The sequence below is a fragment of the Notamacropus eugenii genome, chromosome 3 (assembly GCF_028372415.1).
Source record: "Notamacropus eugenii isolate mMacEug1 chromosome 3, mMacEug1.pri_v2, whole genome shotgun sequence".
Lineage (NCBI taxonomy): Eukaryota > Metazoa > Chordata > Mammalia > Diprotodontia > Macropodidae > Notamacropus > Notamacropus eugenii.
In genome coordinates, this window is record NC_092874.1 from 206,253,431 (window position 1) to 206,276,451 (window position 23,021).

Below are 23,021 nucleotides of genomic sequence, written 5' to 3' on the forward strand. Positions count from 1 at the left end.
TTGCAGTGCATTTTAGAAATATTATCTCATCTTGTCCTCACAACAATCCTGGGAGGGAGGTGCCTATTATATTCATTTTATGGATAAGGAAACTCAGGTAGGCCAAGCTGAGTGACTTGCCTAAGCCACCAAGCTAGTAAGTTTCTGGGGAGGAATTTGAATTCAGGTCTTCCTGACTCCAGATCCGGTGATAGATCTCCACTGAGATATCTCCACTAGAAAGGAGACTTGGATGTGAAAGTAAATAGTGTTTTAGAGGCATTAAATGCATACCATTTGGGCAATTCACATTTATAGTTCCCCAAGCATCTCCATTCTGGAGGAACTCAGCAACCTGATGTGATTTTTGCTACTGCAGAACACAGTGCCAACTCTAACGTCTCCCTGCCATATGTGAAGTGTGTCTGAGTTACAGCTGATGTGCATTCATTTCCTTGCCTGTTGGCTTTTAAAAAGACTGAATAGATGATGCCACTGTGTATCTGCCAATGCACCGTAAGCAGTGCTGAAAGGAGAGTGATGCTTTAGGACATCAGCCGAAGAGGCTGCTTGGGAATACTGATTACAGGGTGTATAAGTAGAGGGGAGGGGCTTGGGTGTAGAGTCACAGATACAGCCCCAGAACAACTCAAATCCATAGATATTTGCTGTTATGATGATAACAATAATTCACATTTATAGCATCTAAGGGTTCACAGAATGCTTTGCTTAAATGCCTACTGTGTGTAAAATGTCTCCTGTATCCTTCTTGACTTTCCCTGAGTTGTTACTGCTCTACGTCCCACCCTCCCTCATTACTCAGTATTTATTTTACAATTCTTTTATTTACTTATCTCTATATGTGTTGTTTCTTGCTGATAGAAATAAACTCCATAAAGGCAAAGGCAGTTTCTGGCAAAAAGAAGGTGTTTAATAAATGCTTGTTGAATGGAATTGAATTGATTTGAAGGTAGACATTATAGGGGATACAAAATTTAATAAGACAATTCAAGAAACTTATAGTTTTATAAGACACTAACATGAATAACTATAATGTAAGCTAGAACAGATTAAATGAATAAGTAAGTTATGAGGGGCTAAAAGAATTATGGGGATAGAAAGAAAGATTATTTACAATTGGGGGGTGGGGTGGGGACAAGGAAGGCTTCCTACAGAGGGTGGCATTTGAAATGGATGTTGAGTGATTAGTAGAAAATTTTGGCAGCCTGAGATAGGAAATGAGGGGAACAGGGAATTTCAGGAAATAAAGCAAAATGTATAGAAGCAGAAGAGGATAGAATGTGATGTTAGGACATCAATACTTTAGTGTGGCTGGACCAAAGAATAATGTGGGATAAGACTGTAAAGTAGACCTGTACAACATGAGGCTCACCAAAGGATTTGGGGCAACCTGTGAAAAATGTAGAGAATGTAAAAGAAAGTAAAGCTGCAACGAGTGCTTTATCTGTGCCCTGCTTAATTCACCTTCCACTGGTCACTGTTGTGCCCATCACGTAACTGGCAGGTGGGTTGCCACTGGATTCGCTCTACTGTTTGTCACACGGCAACCAACATCGTCAGTCTATCTCTAGTCTTGAGAGGACCGATTTCATAATAAATAATATCTTAAATAATAAGTGCAATTAGTTGATATTAATTGAATTTTTCCCTTTTTAAATATGGTTTATTTGCAAAATAGTTTAATCATTAATTATGCCTTTACTTGAAAAGTGAGCCACGAAAGACCTATCTGCGGGCCGAATAAGTTTAGCCTACTTTAATTTTGGCCCTTACCTACTGCCAAGCTGTGCAGCTCTGCTGTAAAGGCAGGTTCAAATAAGTTGGAACGGGTCCTAAAATGCTAAATCCTAAGAATTTATAGTTTATTCTGTGGGCAAGGCAGCCTAAGGGACTGTCTTCAGGCTAGGAATTAAGCTAGGTTAGGGTTAGGGTAATTTATCAAACAGCCACTGGAGGGAAGCAGGGAGCCAGAGACAACATCTCCACCTACATAACACCCAGAGTTTAATGCCTTATGTCTTCTCATTATATATGCCGCTGAACTTCAACATGTAAAGGACTATGTATAAACAAGCTATATATACTGGATAAATCTGAAATAACAGAGGGAAAACACTAGAAGTAAGGGGGGTTGGAAAAGGCTTCCTGTAGAAAACGGGATTTTAGCTGGGACCTGAAGGAAGCCAAAGAAATGGCGATGAGGAGGGAAAGAATTCCCACCATTGGAACAGCCAAGGAAAATGATTTCTTTTATGAGGAATAGCAAAGAAGGTAGTGTCACTGGATGGCAGAGTCCATGGGGGTGGAGGTAGGAGTATAAGGTGTAAGAAGGGGGTGCAGGTTATTAAACAGTATCTAGCGAATTAAAAACACGCTTGGAGCCAGGTAGCCCAACCTCTGACATAATGGTTGGGTAACCCCAGGTGAGCATGTAACCTCTTGCTGCCATAGCAACTCTCGAAGACTAGAAGTTATAAAAAAAAAAAAAAATGTGTTATCCCACATTAGAAGAGGGAATTTCCTAGTCTAGGACTTAACTACGGCAATGAAATCACAAGTCTAGTCCCCATCTCCAATTTTTATAATATAACTATAATAATAGGAGGAAGAGTAAGAAAAAGTCGATATATCTTTATGTAGCACTTCAAAATTTAGAAAATATTTTACCTACAGCAAACTTATGAAGTAGTTAGTAAGAGTATTAAGATGACCTGAAAACTGCCTATTCATGTCTTTTGACCATTTATCAACGGGAGAACGGGTCTTATTCTTGTTTATTTGATTTCAGTTCTTGTTTGGTTGATTTCAGTTCCCTACATATAATACATTTTTTAAATTTTATTTTTATTTTCAGTTTCAAATTCTCTCCTTCCCTTCACCCCCTTTCCCAACCATTAGAAAGGCAAGAGATGCAATACACATTAAAAATATGAAGTCATGCAACACATTTCCACATTAGCCATGTTCCCATCTCCCCTCTCTCCCCCAAAAAAGCAAGAAAAATGAAGAAAGGAAAACAGATGCTGTTATCTGCATTCTGAGTTCATCAGTTCTCTATCTAGAAGTGGTTAGCATTTTACATCATGAGTCTTTTCAAGTTGTGGGGGATCATTTTATTGATCAAAGTTGCTAAATCTTTCACAATTGATTATCTTTGCAGTATTGCTGTCACTATGTAGGTTGTTCTTCTCATTCTACACACTTCACTTTGCATTAGTTCATATAAGTCTTTTCAGGTTTTTCTGAAACCTATCCCTCTATCATTTCTTTCAGCACAATGGTGTTCCATCATATTGATGTACCATATTTTTTCATCCATTCCCCAAATGGTGAACATCCCCTCACTTTTCCATTCTTTTGCCACCATAAAAAGAGTTGTTATAAATATGTTTGTACATAGGAATCCTTTTCCTTTTCCTCTGATCTCCTTAGATTATTGACTTAATAGCAGTATTGCTGTGTTATCAGAGAAACTTGCTGCATTTTTTTTTGTTTCTGCCAAACCTTAATTTATGTGAGAAAAAAATATCTATTTTACCTCCTGTGAACTTCTCTTTCTCTTGTCTGGTCATGAAGTCATCTCCAATCCATAGATCTGATAGTTAATTTTTTTCTTGCTCCACTAATTTGCTTCTGATATTACCTTTTCTGATTAGACATTTCTATCAGAATATTTTGCCATAACTCAAAACTCAATAGGTCTCAAAGCAAATTTCTTCTCTCACAAATGAATTCTTCCTTTAGACTTCCCTATTTCTATTACTGGTGCTTTTACTTTCTAAGTTACCCAGACTCAAAGCCTCATAGTCATCCTTACCTTCTCCTCTTCCTCCTCCACTCAGCTACCAGGTCCCATTCATTCTTTCTTCCCAATATCTCAGCTGTGTCCTTTCCGTCCCTACTAAAATCATGAATGTAAGATTCCGCAATAATCCCTTCTAGTCTTCCCTCCTGAAATTCATCCAACATACTGCTGTCAGATTACTCTTCCTGAAACACTTATATGTCCTTTGCTGGGGCAAAGCATGTTGTGCTTGAACATGTACTGAATTCACTTAATTATCCATCAGAAATTTTGATATGGTTCCTAATTTGGTGTGATATTCCTAACCTTCCCGAATGTGATACTTCTGAATCATGTGATCATAGGCAAATTACTTAACTACTCTGTGCCTGTTTCTTCTATAGAATGAGAAAAAGAATATCTGTACTATCTCCCTCATAAGGTTGTTTTAAGTATTAAATGACATTATATGTAGTGCAATGCAAAGAGTTCCCTACAATCTGGTTCCAACTTCCAGCTTTACGTTAAATTACCAAAACTATGTATTTTCTACATTCTAACCTGAACTATTTTCCATCCCTCATTCTCATGCTGCCCTCTGTCTCCAAATGTGAAATAAATTCATTCCTTCCTTCAAAACCTAACACATGAGTTGCCTCCTACTTAAAACCTCTGGCACTGCCTACCCCTTTAAGAATCTTACTGAAGTTTCAGCGCAAATTGTATTCTTGTATTTGACAATATTGAGTGTAGTAATGACAGATTTTTAAAAGCATTACCTCCTTTACCTTCTGATCAGAATTTCAGGCTTCTTTCTCTAGATCTAACCTGAGACCACAATATTCAAAAAGCATCTATCTCAGGCACTGCAAGATAAAAGGAGACAAAGAACCATTTCTTCTTCTCTTTTGGCACTCATACCTTCTCTATCTCAGCAGAACTGAACATAGCTATATGACACCCAATTGGTCAGTAAAGTTGGTCAAAGATAAAATGTCAGTGGGATAAATACAAGAAGAAGGAAGAATAGAGATGCTGGTCAAGGTGATGACAGTCTCTTGAACATTGGGGCTGTATAGGGAATTCCCAGTGTAGACACTCTCTTAACCAATGTGTATAAGCCCGTCATCTGAAACTTATAGTCTTGAACAGTTGATTGGGACATTGAGAAACTAAATGACTTACCCCTGGTCATATAGCTAGAAGATCCAAGACAGAACTTAAATCCTGATCTTACTCCAAAGCTGGAACTTCATCCAATAGATCATACTACTTGTTCCGGAACCATTTATACTCCATCCAAATAAAGTCAAAATAAAATTTCTGTTCTCTTTCTAGCTCCCACTTGTTCCCTTTCTGAGATAATACTATGTGAGAGGGGGAGAATTAGCAGGGTAGGGGGAGAACAGAAAAAGGAGATAAAGGCAGACTCTCCCCTCTCATCAATGTAGTGCAAAGAACCCCAGCCTTGGAGTCAAAAGACTTAGATCTGAATCGTTACTCAGAGGTTCCATTTTCTTTTGTGTAAAAGGAGGCAATTGGACTAGATGATCTCTAAAGGTTTATTCCAGTACTAACATTCTACAAATCTATGTCCTGTCTTCATCCAGTGACCAAACTGTCTTCCAAAATCTGAGCCACAACGCAAGGGTCATGAGATAACAGAGGCTGCCCGTCAGACATAGTAACCATCCTCACTCTTTCCCCTACTTTGGCACTTTGCAGGATCTCCAATCTCATCCATGTGCACTTTGCACACTTTGCAGATTCCCAAAGCCTTCTCCTCCTGTGCTATTCCTGTCTTTGTCCTGCCATGATGCCTTCATAAAGGGTCTACCCCCAAACAACTAAACCTTTCTCTGTTTCATTTAGTATTTTGTGGATGCCAGTGAAGTATTTAGGCTGGCTATTTGTTATCGCTTATTTTTGCTACATGATAGGCTTACCTTTTCTGGCTGTACACATTTGATCTAAAATGACCCCTTCCACCTCAGAAATAAAAGGAGGGGGAAAAAATATCTCAAAGCATGATAAAGAGTGAAATAGGGCTGTTACTTGGAGAGCAGCATCCTGCAGAGACCAGTTTACTGGTGCCCCGTCTTCCCAAAAAGAGAAAAGTGTACAGGCTAAGCTGGAGGAGGCCTTTGAGACAATGTTATTTGTTTTTATCTCCAGTTGTGGTGCTTCCGGCCAGGTGGATATAGCAGAAGCTCCTTGTCAAACAGCAGGATGTCTTATATCTCTCCCACAAATGTAAACCCAGAATGGGATACCACCTCCCTCCAAAGGCAAAGAATACTCATGCAAGGACAACATCTCTCTGTCTTCTGGTTGGAGTGGGGGGTGGGCTGTTGAAATATTCTATTATTTAGGACAAAGTAAAAATTAATGAAATGAGATGTTATTTGTAAAAATGCTTTGTAAACCTTAAAGCATGATATAAATGCTATCATCATTATCATAACTGGAATCCAAACACTTTGACCCTAAAAGCAGGGTCACTACTGTGCTTTAGTACATATTTATGTGTATGAATATATAACACATGTTACATATTTATATAGCATATAAATATATACATATACATATGCATACATTACATAAGTATGCATCTATATACCAACCCCATATCACACGAGAAAGAAATAAACCTCTGAAGTCTTAGAGAGTTGCCTGCAAGCGCTGAGAGTTTGTGACTTCTCCAGGGGGGTCCAGTTGGCATGTATCAGACATGAGAACCGGAGTCTTCCTGATTCTGAGGCCAGCTTTCCATATCCTGCTGCGAGTATCACTACTCTCATTTTATAGATGAAGAAATTGAGAATCATGGTAATGAAGTGATCTGCCCTTGGTTTAAATCGATTCATACCCGGGTCTCCTGGCTTCAAGTGTGAGTTTGATAATACATGCTTCCCCATCTGCATTTATCTTTCTTTGTGCTATACAGATACATTATCAGTGTGTGTACTGTATGCATTGATTATTGGTGACTTAGTACTTGGTTAGGTGAAATATTCAATTTAGGGCTAATGTTGAATGTGGCCTGACTGTAATATGCCCATGAGCAGGCAGTGTGATCTAACCCATGAGTTATCAAACCCCATGGCCTGCCTGAAACCCTGCAGAGTGAAATGGGAAATAGATTAAAATGTAAGTGGGAAATATATAACAAAATAAATGAAAATATAATAGGACATACATAATGCTAACATGTGGTGTTCTAAACCACTATGCAGCCCTCAGGGATGTATGGTTTCTATTTGTACTTTGACCACTGCTCTAGTGGCTAGTATGTTGCACTTGGAGTCAGGAAGGCCTAGGTTCAGATCATGCCTCTGACACAATCTAGGTAACCATGGTCAAATCATTTAATTTCTCCAAGCCTCAGTTTCCTTGTCTTCAAAATGAGGAAGATAATCACCACAGAACCTATATCACAGGTTTGTTGTTAGTCTCAAAGGAAGAAATACACGTGAAGCATATGGAAAAATAGGATGTCAGTTATCATTTCATATAAATAAATAAGTGAATGATAAATGTAGAGTGAAATTTTATTCTAGAACACCTCTTTCCATTGTGACCAAGGAGCTGGCGATCCTTTGATCTTAATTTAATCAATAAGTCATAATTTTTCCACATAACAACTCCTAAGCCAGATACTACACAAGAGATTAGCAAGTACAACCTAGAAAGCAGAGTACCAATGGAATCACCCAGTAATTCACGGGAAGAGGAACACTGATTATGTTCATGACCCCCAACTCCATGCTAGTCCCAAAATATGCACTCTAGAGTATGGTGTTGAACACAATGAACTGGGGATTTTAACACAAGGAAGTAAATGTAGTTGTCACTTCAAGGGGATCCCTGAGAATGGGTGGGATATGACTCATGACTAGAAGATGGCAATGGAAGGGGCTAATTTATTCAGAAGTCAGAAGACAGACTGGTTTCTAGTGTTCCTATTAGTTGAGATGAGCAGAATGCCTTGTTTTTCCTACTGATTTACTTCTTTTGCCTTAGGCTTTAAACAAACAACCATCAAAACTCTGCTGTTTGCAGAGCATTGTAATTCTGGGTGAGATGCCAAATTTAGCTAGGTAACATCTCAGTCACCTCAGCACTAAGACGTCAACATACATGATATGATACACTCAGCCAGTCAATCAACAAATATTCACACAATAAGTACATTTTAAAAGTACAAAACAAAAGGAAGGAAGGAAGGAAGGAAGGAAGGAAGGAAGGAAGGAAGGAAGGAAGGAAGGAAGGAAGGAAGGAAGGAAGGAAGGAAGCAAAGAAAGACACAAAGTAACAAAGAAACAACGAAAGAAGAAAAGCACAAAGGGAGCAGCTAAGTGGTGCAGTGAATAGAATACCAGCCCTGGAGTCAGGAGGATCTGAGTTCAAATCCAGTCTCAATCACTTAACACCTACTAGCTGTGTGACCTTGGGCAAGTCACTTAACCCTTTCCACCTCAAAAATAAAAGTACAAAACAAAGTATTATGTAAGGCTTGCCAACTGCATCAGAGAAGACTTTATTGAAAGAGGTAGCATGTGGGCTTTAAGGGTCTGAAGGGGGGAAGGGAATAGAAATTCAACAGGCAAAGAGTAAGAAAGAGGATGCTCTAGGCATAGTCAGTATTAACTAAGTCACAGGAAACTGCAGCAAATATTTTGGGGTAGAAAGTAGTACAGGATAGCTAAAGCACAAACACGTGAAACTGAATGATATGAAATCAGGCTAGAATGAGAAGGGGACCCCAAATGGAGTCCTCCTTTCCCTGCTAGTCGGAGTTATATTTGCCAGTTGCTAGTGCTACCAAAATTCTTTTCTTTTTTTTTTAATAATTTTGTTTATTTATTTTTAGATTTCAACATTCATTTCCACAAAATTTTGAGTTCCAGTTTTTCTCCCTGTCTCTCCCCTCTCCCCACCCCATAACACCATGCACTCTGATTACCCCTCCTCAATGAGCCCTTCTTTCTATCACACCCCACCCTTCCCTTATCCCCATCTTCTCTCTTTTTTTGTAGGGCAAGATAAATTTCTCTACCTCATTACCTGTGTTTTTTATTTCCCAGTTATATGCAATAATAATTCTCAACATCCGTTTCTACGGCTTTGAACTCCAGCTTCTCTCCCTCTCTGCCTCCCCACCCATCCCCACTGAGAAGGCAAGCAATTCAATATAGGCTATATATGTCATTTTGAAAAAGACTTCCATAATAGTCATGTTGTGTAAGACTAACTATATTTCCCTCCATCCTACCCTGTCCCCCATTTATTCTGTTCTCTCATTTGACCTTGTCCCTCCCCAAAAGTGTTTATTTCCAATTACTCCCTTCTCCCATTTGCCTTCCCTTCTGTCATCCCCCTCACCCCACTTGTCCCCTTTTCCCTACTTTCCTGTAGTGTAAGATATATTTTCATACCCAATTTAGTGAGCATGTTATTCCCTCCTTAAGCCATATGTGAAGAGAACAAACTTTACTTTTCCCTCTCACCTCCTCCCTTTTCTCCTCCATTGAAAAAGATTTTTCTTATGTCTTTTATGAGTGATAGTTTGTCCCATTCCATTTCTCCCTTTCTCCTCCCCCCAGCCCAAAATTATTTTCTTAAGGCATGGGCCTGACCATCCTCAATAAACTCCACTGGCTCCCCATTACCTCAAAGGTCAGATAAACTCTGTTTTGCATGAAAAGCCACTTGCAGCTTTGCTTCTGCCAACCTTTACAGCCTTAATCCATATTTCTCCATACTGCTTCTCTTACACAGCCCTGCATCTCACATCTCTAGCTATCTTTTCTCCGACTGACTCCCAGGCCTATAAATGCACTCGCTCTTCACCTCTTAGAATCATTCATTTCCTTCAAGATTCAGGTCGACTTTCCTGATCCCCAATTTTCAATACCTCCCAATTTTATTTTATGTATTTTGTATATATTTTGACCCTTTGTGTTTTTATATTCTGAGTGATTAATAGTGCCGGGCATAGAGTAGCCACTTAATAAATGCTTAGTGATTGGTTGATCCTACTTCCCTTTCTACCAGTATAATGCCAGACATAAAAATGTAAAGATCCCAATTCTTTCCTAATATATATCTGATAAGCAGTGGCCTGGGGAAGATATTAAATGGTTCTAAAAGTCAACTTTAGTTTTTAAAAAACTACCCCATTATTATTCCTCAACTTTGTGTAAATCCCTCTGTAGCAACATAACACATGTTGGCAGGAGACCAGAGTCAACAATGTTGTTTTACTATTTATCTGGAGCATGACACATGAACTCCTCTAGCTTCCAAGGTCAAAGTTATTAGTAGTTGTCTGCACCAGAGGGTCAGCCTGTTCACACAGGAAACCTAGATTACTTGATCCACTGATGGAACATAACTTCCTTCCTAAACACATTGCCCAAGGCCTCCTCTTGTCTGATTCTAAATGCCTTGCTTCACCTCAGGTCTGGAGACTTTTGTTCCCTTAGGAAATGAAGGTTGTATACCCCTGTCATCTTTGGAGGGATGAAAGGGTAATGATACTTTTTGCATATTTCACCAGTAACTAAGGTGGAAGTAATTAGAAAGGACCCTGGCCTTGGAGTCACAAGATCTAGGTTCCGAACCTGGCTGTGCCATGGATTTAATACATGATGTTAAACACCCTCACCCAGCTTCAGTTTTCTGAATATAAAACTAGCCCAATGGCAACAAAATCTCCAAGCTCCCTTCTAAATCTAAAATCCTATGATTCCAAGCAGAGTGCCATAATTCCTAACCAGAAGGCAAATTCCCATGATAAGTGAAATCTTTTCAGTATGAGACATTCATGAAGATCAAAGATATTCCTAGACAATTGTGAGTTTGGCCAAAAGTAGAAAGATCAACAACTTAGCTGACCTAAATTGCCTGTGTGGACCACTTTCTTCGCCAGGCATTGACTGAATCCTACCCCTCTGTCACTCACTGAAAGCCTGTAATGCCATCTCTTTGACAAAGAATAAGGTTAAAAGCTCCTGGTGTCCAGGAAAAAGATAAGGCTGAGAAGCAAATGCTGTGGATACGCAGATCACTTGCCATTATGTAAGAGCTCATTACATAAGGTGAAAACTGTTGAACTGTGATTGAGCTGAAGTCACTGAGTGTATGTCATAGCTATTTGTATTCATCTCCTATACCTATACAAGAATGTTAACGCTATGAAAGCAAGGTCTATGTCTTACCCTGACTTTGTTTCTTCCCTAAAACCTAACTGTTGAAACCTAAATGTGTGTTCAGTTGAATTGGAATGAATCTGGGGAATTTAACAATATCGGGAATATCAATTGAAGTTTGTCCCTCCTCCCCACACATCACATTTCTACCAACATCAGTGAAACTCTGACACTCTCTATTATATGTGGATTCTCCTCACTTTCCTAAGGTGATAATGGAATGTAGCTGACCCCATACTACTGGCTGTGTTGCCCTGTGTGTATACATTCTACTTAAAATGACAAGTCCCAAGCTACTGTAGGATCCCCCCTACTCCAGCATCTGCATAGCTTTGTTTACCTGAATTTAATGGCAGCAGCGTAGGGTTTGAAGGTCAGACAACTGCATACCCTCCATGTTTGCATACCTACATTTGGCTGTATCCTGTTCCTCTGTGACATTTCCTTCCCTTCTACTGGTCTTTGAAATTCATTTTAACCAGGTTTCACTCAAATAAAACCATTCCATAGAAAGGATATTTGTTGCTGGAACGTACCCATCAAAGGATGATTCTATCACCCCACCATTAAATGGCAAGATGGAATCCTATACAAAGAACATAACTTGTCCTGTATGTAGCTTGTTTGTACATAGCTATTTGCATGCTGTCTCTCCCATTGAATTGTAAGATCCTTGAGAGCAAGGGCTGTCTTTTACCCTTCTTTGTATCCCCAGTACTTGGAAGGGGCTTAATAAGTATTTACTGACTGATTGGTCAATGCAGGAATATTTTTTGCTAGGCTATGAATATTTATTACTGGGATTTTATTTTTGGTTGGTTTTTTCCTCCCATGTGGGAGAGGAAAATGGAGGAGAGAAAAAAGAAATTTTTATTCATTGAAAAAAATTAAGTTTTTAAAAGAGAAACATAATGGGTGGGTATGATGCTAACCATAACCACCCTCACATTCCATACATTTCTGACTCTCTTGGCTGTCTAATGCATTGAATCCTGGTGTTATGTCCAGGGAAAGAAAGTGTGGTGAAAATGAAGCAATCAGGGAGGTGTCTTCACCGAGTGTTGTTACAATGAGGTGGCCATCCCTGATCTCCCTTCTCCCTGACTGAGCTGTGGTGGGTGGATGCAGCTCTTGGGTTCCACCTCCATGTGGCTATCCCTGTGGGCATCATGATTCAGTCCCTGTGGGCACATAGCAGAGTAATGCGGAAGAGAGCAGCAGCAGGAATTCAGGACAAGCTGACATTTTGTGGCTCTAGCAGAGAGACAGGATGAAGTTCCTCATTCAGGAGGCAGTGATGCATGAAGATGTCATGGTAGCAAACAAGGAGTGGGGGCCATTAAACCTCTGCATTGAAAGAGAGAAATTGGCGAAAAGCAATTAAGAGCTGTGAGGGAAACAAGTGAATCAGCCACAGACTTTTTACTCTAATTGAGCCAAAGACTTTGTCCTTTTTAAGTATGGGCATCCAGTGACACAGGCTGCATTTTTTTTTTTAAAGAAGGCCCTTCCCAGACAGTGGCAAAAAGAAAGGCATGTGTATTTAGACCCCACTCATAGATTCAGGACTTTTCCAATACTTCACCTTACCCTGGATTTCTGTCCACCCAGGAAGTGCTGATTATCCAGTAAACCCTAACCAAAAGTCCTTGACTCTGAACACTGAAATTTTAAATTCCAAGGCCAGCTTATTTAGCCAAGCAGGATGTTGATTCCCATCGCTGCTATGAGATTGTGTTTTTATATTTCTCAGATTATCTTTACATGCTTTTAGATCTCTCATGTGGGTAAAATATGTGAATACCTCCCCAAGACCTCGGGAGAGCTGAAATAAACAAAGGTTTATTCTCCTCCTCCTCATTGTCCCCTTTCCTCCGTCCTGGTACATCACTTCTGCTCTCCCCTTGGACCATGGAGAGAATACAGGAGAGTCCATAAACTTGGGGAGGAAAACATAATGTACATCTTTATTTCCATAAACTTTTGGTTTTATTGGTAATGCTGTGTGTTTTGTTTTGTGCATTTAAAAAGATTCTGAGAAGAGGTCTGTGGGCTTCTCCAAATGACCAAAGAGGACATGACACCATAAAGATTAAGGCCTTGATAGACTCTAGACCCTATCATATATTCCCTTCAAGATTCAAGATCTTGCTGTCATTGAGGGTCAATAAGTCCTCCATTGGGTGTTTACTGATAACTAATCCAGGTATTATAGTCCCAAAGGCGTGATCTAATTTCCTTACCTTGACACTTGATACTTACCTTGATAAAATGCCTTACCATTTTACCTGGAGACTATTGAGGACAGAAAAGTCTGCAAGAAATAAAGTAAAGTTGTAAGACAGCTCAACAGGCCACAGAGAGTGCTAGAGTTAGGGAATCTGGATCCAAGTCTTTGGGCAAGCCATTTCACCTTTCCAGGCCTAAGTTTCCTTCATCTCTAAAATGAGTGTATGGAACTAGATGACTTCCAAGTTTCCTTCCAGTTCTAAATCTATGAACCTGTAGTAGGGTTGATATTTTGTTCAAAGGTTTATGACCATAGGCCTCTCAAGTCATAAAATCTAGTGGGTAGCAGGTCCTAGTACCAAACCCTTGATGGTCCATTAATTAGGTAGATGTCTCTCCTATGATCTAAGTGAAACCTCAGCTGTGAGGCAGCTGTGTTATACGAGAAAGAACAAACTGGACTCACAGACAAGAGACCTGTGTTCAAATCCTGAATCCTATCCTTCTTAACTGTGTGACAATGGACAAGTCATTGTGAACTTCTCTGAGTTTCAATTTTATCATCCATAAAATAAGAGTGATACTTGTGTGAAAAGTGCTTTATGTGATGGAAAGTAATACATAAGTGCACAAGTGGTCACTGCTGGTTCAGTATTTTGCAAGACCCCAAATTAACTACTGTGTTTCTGTTTCTCCTTTTTTGTTTCCTTTTCTCCAGGAACGAGTGGAATATCTCTTTCTCATCATTTTTACAGTGGAAGCATTTTTAAAAGTAATAGCATATGGACTTCTCTTTCACCCCAATGCTTACCTCCGCAACGGTTGGAATTTACTAGATTTTATAATTGTGGTAGTAGGGTGAGTATCCCCCCACCACCATACACACACCTTTTTTCTTCTCTTTGCCTTCTGTTTCTTTCCGACTAGTCTACCAGTGCATTGGGTTTCTGAATAAAATTAGAGGACTCAATAGAAACCACCTGATGCTTGAAGACGAGGGAGAAGGAGGGTTAAATTTCTAGAATACAGGCTAAAGAGAGAGGGATTAGCTGATCTTGTTCCATACAGGAAGGGGTTACCTTTCCTAGGATATTCAGTCTATGGAATTTAGCATGAGTGTCCTTTTGTGAAATCTAGGGGTCCCCTAAGTGAGAGGACATTCCATTTGTGTTCTTTATCCCTTCTCCCTGATGCCTGCTTGCCTGCCCCTCCAATAGACTTTTCCCAACTTCCAGATTCATTTGCATACACCTTTGCTCCATTAAAGAGGCTTTGAGATACAGTGAAAAGAATCTTTGGTCTAGAGTCAGGAGACTTGAGTTTGGATCTCAATCCTGACACTTAGTGATCCTCTGATATCCTTGCTTCCTTCTCAGTCAAATGAATGTGATAATATTCATACTATATATCTTATACATTTGCTGTGAGGAAAGTACTTTGTAAACTTTAAAGTGTCAAATAAATAGGAGTTACTATAGCCTTGACAATCCACGTGTCTGCACACACTTGCTGACATGTGGGAACCTATAGTGTATGGATGAGTCAAACATGAACTGTTTGGGTATAGCTTCATTCAGTTATTCAATTCACTTTCAAATTATGCACATAAGTGGTTTCCTCTAAACTAAGGATTTATTTATTTTTTTGCATTATTATATCATGGACCTTTTTGTTAATCTAGTGATATTCATGGACTCCTCAGAATAATGTTTTTAAATGAATAAGTTGAAACATATAAGATTACAAAGGAAACCAATTATATTAAAATACAAATTTTTTTACCTTCATAGACCCCAAAATAAGAGCACCTACCCTTAGGAAATTTTTGCTGTGCTTCTAAGAAAAAAAGAAATAGTCTGGAAGCAGTTGAGGAAGGAGGGAATCACATAGCTTTTTGAGGTTAACTTCACATATGATAATGCTCATTTGATATCTGCAACAACCCTATGAAGTAAGTATGTAATAGGATCTCCACTTCACAAATAAGGAAACAGCCTCCGATAAATTAAGTAGTGCCTCGCCAGAGGTCCAAAACCCAGAGTATCAGAGGCAGATTCAAATCCAAGACTCCAACCCCACTGCCAGACAAAAAAGAAGGAAAATTTAATAACTGTAGACTAAGCACATGTTCCTCAATATGCCCTGTCCCATTTCAGTGCAGATTGTTCACAAAAACCAACATATGCTTTAAGAAAATATACCAAATGAATATACTACATTAGTGTGTCTGTCTTCCCACAGATCCTCTGAGATTTACTATTTTTGTCTTTTGTTATATTTGGCAATGTGATGGATACAAGGTGAAGTCTCAGAGTTGTTTTTATTTGCGTTCCTCTTGTTGTTCATGATCAAGAGTACATTTTTTATAGTGCTCTATTGCTTCTATTCCTTTTGAAAACCACCTATTCATACCCTATATATTCTGCACGTCAGAGCTTTGGCAGATATATTGGCTACAGTGAATTTTTCCAAATTAACCGCTTCTAATTCTAGCTTCATTGATTTTCTTCATACAAAACCTTTTCAATTTTATATTGAAATTATACATTTTAACTTCTATAGTCACCTCTATCCTGTAAAATCTTCTCCCTAGACCATAATCATACAAAATATCCTCTTCCATTTCTCTCTCTCTCTCTCTCTCCCTCTCCCTTTCTCTCTCTCTTCCTCTCCCTCTCTCTCTTATTCTCTCTTCTCTCTCTCTCTCTCTCTCTCTCTCTCTCTCTCTCTCTCTCTCTCTCTCTCTCTCTCTCTCTCTCTCTCTCTCCTCTCTCTATAATGTCATCTTTTATATTTAAGACATATAGCCATTTGGAACTAATTATGGTACATAGTACAAGAGGTTGGTCTAAACCTAATTTCTGCTGACCTAACTTCCAGTTTTTGTCAAATGGGAGCCCTTATTCCAATAATTAGTATCTTTGGATTTATCGAATATTAAGTTACTATGTTCACTTATTTCTGGATCTTGTTTATCTAATCTGTTCCATTGATCAACTTGTATTTTTTTAACTAGTAATTAAACATTTTTGATTGCTGTTTTATAATAGAGTTTAAGAACTGGTGATGCTAGTCCTCCTGCAGTCTTCTTTTTTTTCATATTTTCCTTGATGTTCTTGACCTTCTTTCCCCTAGGTGAACTTTGATATTGATAATTTGCTTTGTAAAAGAATCCTTCCACATCCTCCTTTCAGACCTTAAAGTTAGAATCCCAGGGTTTGAAGTCTAGGATATATGGATTATTTGTATGATATTTTAAGATATATCAAGTGCTTTTTTCACAATTATCCTCTGAGACAAGTTTTGACACTAGCTATGTGATGCTGCACAATTCACTGAAATCTCTCTGTCTCAGTTTTTTCACCTATAGAACAGGAATAGAAATACTGGGTCCTGCCTGTTTCATTGGGCTATTGAGAGGAAAATGCTCCCTAAACCTTAAAGTGCTACATAAATATGAGCTGTTATTTTTTTATTGAATCTGTGACATCATCACTTTAGAGAACGCCCAAGAAAAGAAATTCTCCTTATCAATACAGGTTGGCACCTTCTCTGCAAATTAATGTCTTAGAGAATTGATTAGACTAGAGCACTGAGAGATCAAGTGATCCTTTTCCAGGGAGATGTGAGAGAGAGAGGGAGAGAGAGAGAGAGAGAGAGTCAGAGTAAAAAGTCAAAACTGGGACTTGAAGAGGGTGAAGTTAAGATGGTAGCAAACTTCCCTCAAAACTTCTCCTATAAAACATCCACAGACCATCCCAAATCAAATCCTAAACAGGAAAGTCTACAAAAAGTCACAGTGAGTCATTTTTCTAGCCCAGAGCAGCTTAGGAGGATAGAAAAGAGAGCCCTGTGGACACTGTCATGAAAGTCAGTCAGGAGAGTGGCAGCTATAGCAGCAGAGAGAGCACAAGAAGCACCCAAACCATAGGGATTGTAAAGAGGCTGAATACCTGGTGATAAAGAGATTCCAGGGGACCCCTTGCACTGGCACTGGGTACAGAATCAAGTACCATTTGGCAGGTCTGTAGCCCGTCACCCAGTTCCAGGTTTCAATTCCAGGGTAGAGAGTAGAAGTTCCAGTGATGAAGGTGCAGGGGCTTTGCCTGTGTAAAGACCACACAGATCAGGAGAGACCTCTCTTCAGATCATGCCCCTTGAAAACACTGAAAATCTACAGACCTTTATATTGGACTATAAGCTCAGGATGGCCATCCCCCTTAGAAGTGAGCAGAGCCTAACTTTAACATTAAAATTTGAAGTCAAGAAAAAGGCTAGAAAAAGGAGCCAAGAAAATGCCAAAACCTGACCATGAAAAGCTACTATGGTGACAGGAGAGGTCACGGTACAAACTCAGAATAAAGACAATAACTTGAAAATATCAACAACCAAACCTTAAAAGGAAAAATGCAGATTGGAAACAAAATCAACAAAAACTCCCAGAAGAGCTAAAGAAAGAGATTTTTTAAAAGCAAAATTCAATAAGAGTGGTAGAAGAAAAGTTGGGGAAAGAAATGAGAGCTGTGCAAGAAATTATAAAAAGAGAACAGCTTGGTAAAAGAGGAACAAAAAATACTGAAGAAAATAACTCCTTAAAAATTAAAATTAGATGAGTGGAAGCTAATGACTCCGATGAGACATCAAGAAACAATAAAACAGTCAAAAGATTGGGAAAAAATAGCTTCCAATTCAAGCTATTGCTGGAACCTTCTCCAATGTACTTTTGTGTCATCACAGAAAACCAAGATCAAAGTGAGCAGTTACCTCTCAGGACTTCTCTGCTTCATGTCTCTCTGTCCATGCTTCTTCTACTACCTGGCCTTCCTTGCAAGAATTCATATATATTCACATATATACACATATATATGCCAATTTACATCATTTTGAAGTGAGCTCCTTTTTCTCTGGTCATTTGGATTGTTGTAAAGGTGGGAGGGGATGGAGTCTGATTTTTTGTTTTCTATCTTTGCTAAGGAATTACTTTGACTGGATAGACATCAGAACTGTCCCTGTCAAACAAGAAGCTAGTTACTCCATCAATGTAGACCTGCCTCCAGAGAACTCTAACTTTCATTCATTCCTTTATGTGTTCCTTCAACAAAGATTCATTAGATACTAATCATGTACAAGGCACAGATAGCTATCATGGGTGCTCTTCTTATAATCTAATGCAGATGAAAGGGCCATGAAATACAAATAAATGGGACACAAAAGAGAATGAAACACCTGCAATGACAAAGTGCAATTAAAACTTAAAGAAGGGCAAGATCACTTCTAGCAGCTAGGTGGTGCAGTGGATAGCACACTGTGCTTGGAATCAGAAAGACTCATTCTCCTAGGTTCAAATCCCTCCTCAGGCTGTGTTGACCCTGGGCAAGTCACTTAACCCTGTTGGTCTCAATTCTTCATCCTCATCAGTATATTGAACAGGAGAAGGAAATGGCAAACTATTTCAGGATCTTTTCCAAGAAGAGGCAAGAAGACCCCCAACTGGGGTCTCAAAGAGTTGGACACAACTAAACAAGGATGGGACTATTTACTGAAGATCACTTTCACCTTAGGAGATAAGGAACGCTTCACAGAGGAAGTAGCATTTTAGTTGAGTCTTGAAGGATGAAACTTCAACAGGGAGAAAAAAGTAAAACACTGGAGTCTGGAAGCTTCTGCTATTTTTTCCAATTTGTGTATGAAAGAGGGGTCTTCAGGACAGATGAATACAGCTCCAAATGATCCCAAATGCTATCAGTTCAGCACCTTCCCCGGGGCTCAGTTTTCTGGCCAGCTTTTACACAATCATAAAAAATAAATTTCAGGATGGAGACTATCAATTGCAGTCCTTGGATGAATGGCTACTGCTGGGACTAATAGAAGGCCAGGGGTGACATGCAAGGGTTCATTTTTTTCTTTCCAGCTGAGTACCTTCATTTCCTTCTTTGCTGATTTAATTCAGTTAAAATTGATTGACTGTTCCCACGGTGCATGACCCAATTCTAGGTGACAAGAGGAAACATAGAAAAGACATCAGTAAGGAACCCAGGGTAGATTGTGCCTTTTAGCTCAGTCCAGTGGGAGAGAATGGTTATTGCTCTTAACTATGAATCACTCTTACATTAAGATAGCACTTTCTCATCTGCAAAACAGCATAGTACAATATGAAGAATACTGGATTTGGAGTCAGGATCTGGGTTCAGATACTGTTAAGTCACCTAAACTCCTGGGCCTTAGTTTCCTCAAATGTTAAAAGAGGGAATTAGAGTAGATGACCTCCAATATCTCTGCCAACTCTCCATGAATGATTTTATGAAAGTATGATTTTTGTTACTCCCCAGTGGGACCCTGTGAGGCAGGATTCTATCCAAGGACATGGGTCTAGCCATTTGACAGTAAGTATAGCTAAAGTCCCTGGATATCCACAGTGCAAGAAACTTATGGAGCCCATCTGGGGCCTGCTGCCAGGAAAACTGATCTAATGAAAGAAAGTATTGTACAAAGCCAACTTAGAGTCATCACACTTTAGATACTCAGACCTCCTAGATCTTAAGAAGGTGGCTTTGGACACTAGCATACTTCATCACAGACTCTTGGCCAATTGGTTGTTTACTAAGACTACAGGTGGGGAATCTGGGCTTCTAGGTCCTCAAGTGTGACCCTTTGACTGAATTGGAAGATGTAGCTTCAAATTTCAGCTCTTTCATCCATATGACCTTGAACAAATTACCTCATTTGTCTAGGTTTCAGTAATATAAAATTCCATGTGGTGCTTGAAGCCCTTGACAGCCTCACCTCTTTCTTCTTTTCTAATCTCCTCCTACCTTAATACCCCCAACAGATTTGTGATCCAATGACAATGGTCCTCTTATTATTCCTCTAAGGGGGCAATCCATCTCCTGACTATAGGCATTTTCTCTGACTGTCCCCCATGCCTGGAGTGCTCTCCCTCTTCCTCGCCTTAGCTTCCTCTTCCTTTGCTTCCTCCAAGTCCCAGATAAAATCCTACCTTTTATAAGAAGTCTGTTCTTATCCTCCTCAATCTTCTCTCTAAAATTATGGCCAACTTATTATGTGTTTGTACATGTACTCTAAATGTTTGGGTGTTGTCTCCTCCATGAGACTGTGAGCTCCTTGAGAACTTTTTGCTTCTTTTTGCCTTTCTTTGTATTCTCAGAACTTAGTAGTACATGGCACACTGTAGGTGCTTTATTAATGCTTGTTGACTGATTCTAGCCACTATTGATGCTCCACATACATGCTGTTTCGGCTTCTACCTCTCAGCTTTTGTATGGACTATTGCTATGCCTTATGCCTAGAATGATTTTCCTTTTCATCTCCACCTCTTAGAATTTCTATCTCCCTTCAGGATTCAGCTTAATCCTTTCACCATCACCTCACATACTGTCTAGAATGAATATAAGCACTTTGAGGGCAAGGCCGATTTCTTTTTTGTCTTTGTGTTTCCAGCAGCCAGCGCAGAATCTGGCACAGAGTAGGTTCATTCACTAACAGATGATTCTTAAATTTTATAGTCTACTCTAAACCCTGCATTGTACAAATGGAGAGACAAAGGCCCAGAAAGTTGAAATCACTGAATAGCAGAATGTTAGAGCTAGCAGGGTCTTTAGAGAACATCTCCAGAGGTTCTAAACCTATTCCGTAGGTCATGGACCCCTTTAGTATACCAGTAAAGCCTATGGATCCCTTCTCAGAACAATGTCTCTAAATGTATACAATGAAATATGTGGGTTAATGCCTTTATTTTATAGTTGATTAAGAGTTTTGAGTGATTTTACTGACCATATGCTCCCTAATTAGTAATTGGCAGACCAGAGATTTGAATCCATTCCAAGCCCACTATTTTTTACTCTACGTTTTACCAAGGCCACACAGTAAATGAGAGAACTGGTGACTCCCAACCTGAAAGAGGGACCCTCAGAAGAGTGACCATAGCCAGTGTCAAGAGTAAATTTCACATAAACTCAGTATAACAAGCAGAGGCATATACAGTACATTCCGTTAGGATATACACCTAAGGAATTATTTTCAAGGAAATAGTTATTGAAAACTCAGTCATAAAGGACATCAAATGAATTAGAGAAACCAAAACAACAAAATTTTTTCAAATAAACTTTAAAATGTTAACTTAAAAAATATCAGGGTGTTTTTTGAGACATTAGGGTAAGCCTGGGAATACCCAGCATATCCTCTATAAGGTAATATCCCATTAGCCTGTTCACCTATCTCACAAGCACCCACAAGTACTATCTTGATGCAAGGACAATCCATAATAGGGACAGTCCTTACTCTAATCTGATCTGGACTCTCTGTCTAAGTCATATACAAGCAAAGTCTCATCAGAACTCAGTTCTTAGCTCTGAGGTTCTCAAGGCATCACTTGCATTAAAGAGAATGAAATTGACCAAATTATGACTCCTAAGACTTGAATGTTTTTCCAGAAAGTTTCTAGTCCATTCCTCTACCTCCAAGGACTGCTCCTGCAACACCTGTCAAGTGGCTGCATCTTACTGTTAAAGGTCTCTTATCCCTCCTGGTTTCATTTAGTGTCTCAGAAGTATCTTTATGGAAAATAAAAAAAATTTGATAGTTTTTTTTTTAATGTCCTGTGCCCAGCCTCTCCTGATCTAGTCAATGCATTTTCATGATGGTGGATAAGCTTTAATGTCTATAGAATGGTGCAAAGGGACCAGGTCGTGGCTTTAATTCCCTGTGCTGGATCAATTAGCTTTGCTGTATTCCACAATAATCATTATTTTAAGCAGTTGATAAAGCCCTGATACATGAAGAAATCTTTCCCCCATACCTCAAGTGTCAGAGTTTCATCCCTTTAGCTTAGGACTGATCCCTGTTGAAAATGCAAATCCCTCTCAGAAGGGTAAAACTTTAAGCTGTTATCAGTCAATTATACCTTAATGTGATTTAGTATGAATGAAAGATCTGAGAACAGCTTTTAATAAAGGAGTTGAAGAATGGGGATAATAGTGGAGTATGGAAAGAGCCCTGGATTTTTCGAGGGTACATATGGGGAAAATAAGATATGGAAACCACCACATCATGAAAGAGATAAAGCGAAAGAACTGAGTTCTGGGGTGCAAAAGATGCAATTTGCCACTTTCCTTAGAGTATCCCTTTTTTTCTCTTTTCTAGGCTGTTTAGTGCAATTTTAGAACAAGCAACCAAAGCAGATGGGGCAAATGCATTAGGAGGAAAAGGGGCTGGATTTGATGTAAAGGCCCTGAGGGCTTTCCGAGTGCTGCGCCCCTTACGTCTGGTGTCTGGAGTGCCAAGTAAGTCATGTTTACATACATACATACAAATATATAAATACATATGAAGCAATATCATAAATACAGTACTTCTGCTATGTCTGGGACAATGATAATTGAGGGGGAAATGGAATGAATGCATGCCAGAGGCCGCTGGACAGGGGGCGCAGTCCCCTGGCTGAAAGGTACTTTCAGTGGGAAGTCAAAATCAGATGAGTGGAGTGAAAAGGAGAGGGAGAGAATTAGCAAAGCAGACGAACAACATCTCAAGGATGGTTTTTCACTTACAAGAAGGTTAACATTAAAATCTGAAAGATGAAGAATCCAGTAGCAAGCTAGAAAATGAGGACAAGCCAGGTTCAGAGATCTGGTTCCAAAATAAAGAGATGCCTTTTTTTTACGGGTTGTCAGCATCGGCCAACCTCAGATGATCCAATGTGTCTTTTCTGTGTCTGCCAGCTCCCACCCTGCTTTTATGTAGAGCAACTGATGAAAAAAAAAGACTATAGGAGATTT

At 39.3% G+C, this 23,021-nt stretch overlaps 1 protein-coding gene across 5 annotated transcripts in view; it reads left to right on the forward strand.

Moving 5' to 3' along the window:
* Positions 1-23,021, forward strand: part of CACNA1C (calcium voltage-gated channel subunit alpha1 C) — a 1,037,023-nt gene that overhangs the window by 660,634 nt on the left and 353,368 nt on the right. For all 5 annotated transcript variants that reach the window (XM_072650128.1, XM_072650131.1, XM_072650129.1 and 2 more), the window contains 2 exons: positions 13,946-14,085; positions 22,387-22,526. In XM_072650128.1, the coding sequence (XP_072506229.1) occupies positions 13,946-14,085; positions 22,387-22,526 (280 nt within the window). The remainder of the gene's footprint in view (positions 1-13,945; positions 14,086-22,386; positions 22,527-23,021) is intronic.